At 38.7% G+C, this 6,348-nt stretch overlaps 1 protein-coding gene across 2 annotated transcripts; it reads right to left on the bottom strand.

Moving 5' to 3' along the window:
- Nucleotides 1–676: 676 nt before the first annotated feature.
- LOC106171189 (uncharacterized) lies at nt 677–5,380 on the bottom strand. 2 transcript variants are annotated; one of them, XM_013551409.2, is made up of 6 exons: nt 5,206–5,380; nt 3,820–4,005; nt 3,539–3,664; nt 2,419–2,586; nt 2,091–2,180; nt 677–1,808 (listed from the first exon to the last, which is right to left on the bottom strand). In XM_013551409.2, exons 1-6 carry the CDS (start codon nt 5,246–5,248, stop codon nt 1,192–1,194), a joined length of 1,230 nt encoding a protein of 409 aa, XP_013406863.1. In that variant the 5' UTR covers nt 5,249–5,380; the 3' UTR covers nt 677–1,191. The 2 variants fall into 2 exon arrangements, with proteins under 2 accessions (XP_013406863.1, XP_086870072.1); XM_087013946.1 differs by lacking the exon at nt 5,206–5,380 and having other exon boundaries at nt 3,820–4,176.
- Nucleotides 5,381–6,348: the final 968 nt, after the last annotated feature.

The raw sequence follows: 6,348 nt of genomic DNA on the forward strand, positions 1-6,348 counted from the left end.
TTTTACTTAAAAAAAAAACAACGTTGAAACTTCATTTAGTAAAAAGGAAGGTCATGCTCGAAAATCAGCAAAATCGGAATTTTATTTACGAAATTGAATTTCTTTTTCGCATATTTTGCGACGTTTGCCCATAAAGGCCCAATTGTGTTTTCATATCCGTCTTGCTGGGAGACTTTGTTTGGTGAAAAGGCAAGTTGGTTCGAATTTCAGCATTATTGTTACAAAATTAATGTTATAATGCTCTCTCTCTCTCTCTCTCTCTCTCTATATATATATATATATAAAACAACAGATTGGATTAAATATGAGGGTTTGCCCCATGTTAAAATTAAATCCAAATGGCATTTCATTTTCATTTTGATGTATAAGTAACCTGTTTAAATTATGAAATAATGCGTGGCCGAAGGGGGCAGATCCTCTTGAAAAATAATATTTTCGTAGTGTTAGGAATTTGTTTTCTCCACCTCTATTAGAAGTCTTAAGTTGCCTTAAGTCAGCTTCTTCATGAGTACCACAAGTAGCACAAATATCCTGGTTGCACGTACACTATGATGTAGACTTTAAGACGGACTTTCTATAGTGCGCCCTTCTCCGCTCAAAAAAAAAAATATATATATATATATATTTTGAATGTCTGGTTCGTCTTAGTTAAGAACAGAAAAAAAAGACAAAGCTGATCACTGCATTGCTCCGTTTATTTTATTTAGTGATATCTGTATGCCACTGATCTAATTAATAAAATTGATTATATCCATCGACGTGACAATGGACTCAATATCGATCAGATTAAACATGAATAGATGTATGGACACACAAATTTTTGTTACTTGTGTTTAGTCAGAACAACCGATTTAATAACATAAGTTAATGGACTAAAGTTATTTGCAAAGGTACAAATGCAAATCGATGTCCTTTTCTTTGAAAACGATATTGCAAGCATACAGTAGAGAGAATAACACCATGGTCATACAACAAAAGGAGCAAACAAGCGCAGATGGCTTATGTATGCTTTGAATAATTTACGAACGTAAATCTTTAGTAATTCCAATCTTCAGCTTGTTTTTACATAGGCCAAACATGTGCATCAATGCTTTATGCAAATAATATACGCACGTTCGTAAGTGCAATCCTTAGTTTGCCTTTAGGACTCATTTTGATATAGTACATGTAATGGAACCTTACACTGTCTGTTTATTGCCTTGTAATGGTGACAGATCCATGCCCGTTATGAGCCTTGCTAGTTCCAGTGGTGTTCGAGCCCGAATTATAGGAGCCCCCTCCGCCCCCGCAGGAATTGCTGTTGTTATCCCCACTCGCTCCCCCAGAGTACCCTCCCCCTCCTCCTGCTCCTCCGCCATTGCCGTAAGCCCCTCCGCCACCACCAAACCCGCCATCTGCATTGTAGTTTGCTGAGCCGTAATATTTAGATCTTCCTCCCACTCCTCCATTAACAAAAGCTTTCCCGCCCTCGCCCCCTGTACCGCTACCTCCATACTGGGAACTGCTGCGTCCGTCGGTTAACAGGCCACCTCCGCCGCCCCCAGAGTTACTGCTGTCTGCTGTGGACGCTCCTTGTCCATTGGAGCCGCCTGGCCAAGCCGAGCCGCCGTAGCCGTTGTTGCCGGTGGTGCTCGTGGTCCCGCCGCACGTGTCGTATGCCGCACTGGGGGTTTCCACACCTCCTCCACCGCCAGCAATAATTAAAGGAGTGTCATCAGCCCGCGTTACAAATGTACCGCCGCCTCCACCAGTTGAAGAATAAGTATTTACAGGACCCATCTGTCCGACTAAAATCTTCAACTCGTCACCTAAGGATTACGAAGCATGAGCAAATTTACAATTTTGTATTGATACTTTTCTAATCACTGTTTATTCACACAATTTATCAGAAATTGCGTGTTTTTTTAAACACATGCAAGATAGGAAGGAACCGCTAAATCCATTTGCTGCTATTTCGAATTTATACCGGAAGTTTTGAGCCTCTAAATACCCAAACATTACACACACACACACACACAGAGAGAGAGAGAGAGAGAGAGAGAGAGAACTCATAGGAGCGGACATACAGATGCACGGACCGAGCGTTTTACCTGCATTTAAACTGAATGTCCCTGCGACCACGGCCCCTAGGGCGCGATGTTGGCAGTTATTTTGATTCTGGTCACAGCCTCCTGCGGCACCTAAAATAACGATCACTGACTTTACTTTTGGTGTTGTAAGGCATAAATTAACTGATTATGATATTGATAGGCTATGTACATATCTTGACTGTGTGTGTGTGTGTGTGTGTGTGTGTGTGTGTGTGTGTACAAGGGGAGAGAATAAATCTTGCCAGACCCTAACAAAACCATCTATTTTCAAGATGCTGAAACGAAGACCACCATTTTTCCATGAAATCTAGCACTTTAGGGCACCTACCTTTCACTTCGATCCTGTAGTTGCCTGTCATGGGTACAGTGAAAAACTGGATACCATTGATTAAGGTCACCATTCCCTCGTGGTCCTGGCCATCATAGTGAGAACCTATGGAAGTGGGCCCAGTTCTCCCTGTGGCGCCAAGATTGGTAAATGTCGCCGTGTTGAAAGCTGAAAGTGAGTTGAAAGGAGTTATTGAACTATTTCGTCATTTACAGTTTGACGGATCGCATTTGGATACAGAATCATTTTGTTCAGTCGATCACAGGAATAACGATTAACTATGGCTGTATTCCCAGACCTTTTAGATCGATCTATCCCCGCGGGGAGTCTCACTAGATTACTGTCAGATAAACCGGCTTAAATGTCCGTCCCGCCTACTACAAGCTGTAAGAGGGTAATTAACTTTCGTGTCCGCTCGGCTGACAGCTATTTAGCGTGAACCCCCAGGGAGTTAGGTCGATCTAAAGTAGATCGATCTAATCTCTGGAAATGGGGTCATAGCATTAGTAGTTAATACTCAGGGGCGGATTTAGGCCGTCTTCTGGGTCTTCCGGAAGACGGTCAGATTTTCAAGTTTACATTGACGGGTATCTAATTTTTTCTGTTGGAAGACGGTCAAAAATAGAGGATGGATCAACAGAGATAATTGGGAAGACTCTCAGAAAATATCTCTAGATCCGCCCCTGAATACTTATGGTTATAAAATAAACTCAGAATATAAATCTGTTTTCGTTAATCTGAGGTCTGATATAATATTGACAGAAGTCATCACCAAATATAAAAGGTAACTGGCTGATAACATCACCGATTATTTTTAACGGCTAAAAAAGGGAAATCCGTAAAATATGTGTCAATTTTTGTTATCTTAAAGGACAATCACTTTTCTGGGATCTGCAGGTCAACATATCGACTTTAGCCAGTCCTTAATTGTATACTTTAAAAAATAACTCGTGATTTAAATCGATCAGGTTGCACGTCTGACAACACTAATGCATATCAAAAAGTATTCAGCATAATGTAGTTTACCATGGCGATGGCATTGGCGTTCGACATTGACAGTAAGGACAGTAGGTCCGATGAATAAGAGGAGCTGCATTTTTCCAGCTGCAGAAAGACTTACGTATCTGGCACGTTCTACCATCCGAGCTGAGCAGCTTATCCCCAGTACACTCACACTTGTAACCGCCCCACGTGTTGATGCACGTCTCTTCACAGTCATGAGAACCGCTCGTACACTCATCCTTGTCTGCCATAATTTTAAAAATAAATATTTGTTATTGATATAAATTTTGTAGATAAAAAACGTCCAGTTCTTTGATTTAATTATGAGCATACAAATATATTACATAATGTAGGTATATTAGTCTAATGATTTCCCAACCAGTAAGAAAATAGTCTTACCCAGTAATAACCGACACAATCCGCCGTTGGGGATATACTTTGCAGAAGTGCAAGTAAATCCTTCGTTTCCCTTAGGAGTAAATTTGTTACACTCTGCAAAACATTCTCCGATGCTCATGGGGGCCTCGTGAAACACTGCGGAGAGGTTAGCATACTGGGAGTACCCGGCACCATCCACTACGACACCTGAAGACATAAGCGATGGGCTATAAACTCGATAAAAACAATTCCATTTGTTGCAAACCAAGTTATCTCTGAAGCTCAGGGTGCTTGAACACAGACTGTACACCAGAAAAAAAACCATCAGATAGAGATTTGATCTGCATAAAAAGTTTTAACCACAACTGACGTGTCATTGACAGTTCTACGAAAGCAGTTTTATGCCTATCCCTACACGTTGCTTGAACATTCTCGTGTATGGAATTCAACAATAAACGTAATACAAGACATGTATTCCCATGTCCGGGTAATACCAAAGACCATAAAAAAACGGTACCCGATGCCTCCTAGCTAAGCACTCAGCACATGAAGGATGTAGCAAAGTTATATGGTGATGATGGCCTGAGAGCTTTAAAACGGGTGAGGAAATGGCCTGTAAAATGTCTGTAAACACTAAGTGCCCAGTAAAGTACATGTAGTATTATTATTATTGTTAATTTGAGCATCACATATACCGGTGCTTGGGTGAAATGGGTGAAATATATGAAGTGTAGAAAAGCCAGCAACTAGCAGATTTTAACCAAAGCTTTACAATGTACAGTATGAGTTGTAATAATTACTGCATAAATCATAATTAATATCATTACAAACATCAGAAACATGGGATCACATCGGATACCAATTGTTAAAATAATCGACAAAAATGTTGATTGAACCATTTTGACAGAGTGACGTGTCACCAACCTTCTAAGATATTATTTATTAATGAATCATTTTTTTAAGATAAAAATACAAAATTACATAGTATTGCATGTCGTTAAAACATGAATATAAAAAATAACTCATCAGAAAGCCTTTTAAGTAGTCCCTCAAGCATGTACCATGAATAACTGGAATGAGGCAACTGACACATGATCCAAAATATAATTTACTATTCTGAATGTTCTAAAACATCGTTGCATCTCCAAAAACAAAAAATGAAGTGCATGATGGAAGAAAAGATAACAACAAATGGATTTTGGCCGCGTTTTCATATTTTATGATACGGTTGCACGGAAACCATCAACTTTCACCCGCAACTTGACTGAAGTAAAGGTGTTATTTGTCCAAGCACGCAAAAACCAAAAATTGTGCGGTGGATTAGCAAAACCAAATGTAAAATAAAAAATAACGAAAAAGTGTCTTTGGTCATGAAGTAGACCTTTCCACTCACTTGCTCTTACTTACCTGCCAAACAAACGGCAATAACGGCCAAGCGTAGTGAATCCATTAGAAAGATTTTTTCAGATCTGCAAAACTCTCAATGCTTCTAACATCGCCACTGCTTTAGCAAAAGTATATAATTTAATCTGTGGCAGTAATTATAGAAATTGTAAACAATGGCAGTAGAAATGATCAAATCGACCCAATGAAATCCCATCATTTTCATTGATCGAACAACCTATATTGGAAGTAGGATGATGGATGGATACTTATTAATTATTTATGTCAAAATCGACCCTGAATTGTATTAGATTATTCAAATTCACAATGTGCTTTTCAGATTAAATCGTTAGAATAAACGTGAGCATGTACTGTGTAGCGCAATAGATATTCAGTTGATTGACCTTTTGTTTAGTAACCAAGGATACGTGACAAATCCGAACAGGTTAGGGTTAATAAGCTTGGCGTAAGAGGGTTAACCTTTTAGACATTTGCCCCGGGCGCCTGGACTGAAGTCGTACTGTATCACTCATTCTCAATATATGAACATGTAGGTTCATTTGAAGAAAAAAAAAAAAGAAAGTGAAAAATGAAGTTAAAGATATTTTCGCGGATGCTACTTTTATTACATCTCTGGTGACAGAAAGTGATAAATCTAGCTTTTGTGCAAATCATGGAAAATTTTTGAAATGCATTGCTAGTATGTGAAAATTTTCGTAGCAAATGTTTCAGTTCTTTCAGTAACGAAAGTTTTAAAAATGATAACCCTTTTGGATAATTTGCATGTTGTTTATACTAGCAAAAATTAGACTGCGCTAAAAGGGGATTAAGCCCTATGAGATGCACGTTTATTTTATTGACAAATTTTGTCCTCAACCTCAAGTATATTTTTTCATAATGCCTGGTAACGAAGGTTTTGCAAATTACTTTCTAAGAAAATGCAGTTTTGCCGTGTTTCGTGTAACTGTACTATATCGTCTATCTAATCATGGATGTAACTGAATTGAATATTTTATTAATGGCTAAAATATTACAATAACATCAAACAACTAAAAATGACGACCTGCGTCATAAGTCGTAACGAAGTTTTTTTTTCGATTTTTAAAAATCTGGCGACACCGCAAAAGTAGACCCAAGCTATTTACCGAGTTAATTAAAATGAACATT

The sequence above is a fragment of the Lingula anatina genome, chromosome 1 (genome assembly GCF_051362555.1).
Source record: "Lingula anatina isolate TDL-2025a chromosome 1, LinAna3.0, whole genome shotgun sequence".
NCBI lineage: Eukaryota > Metazoa > Brachiopoda > Lingulata > Lingulida > Lingulidae > Lingula > Lingula anatina.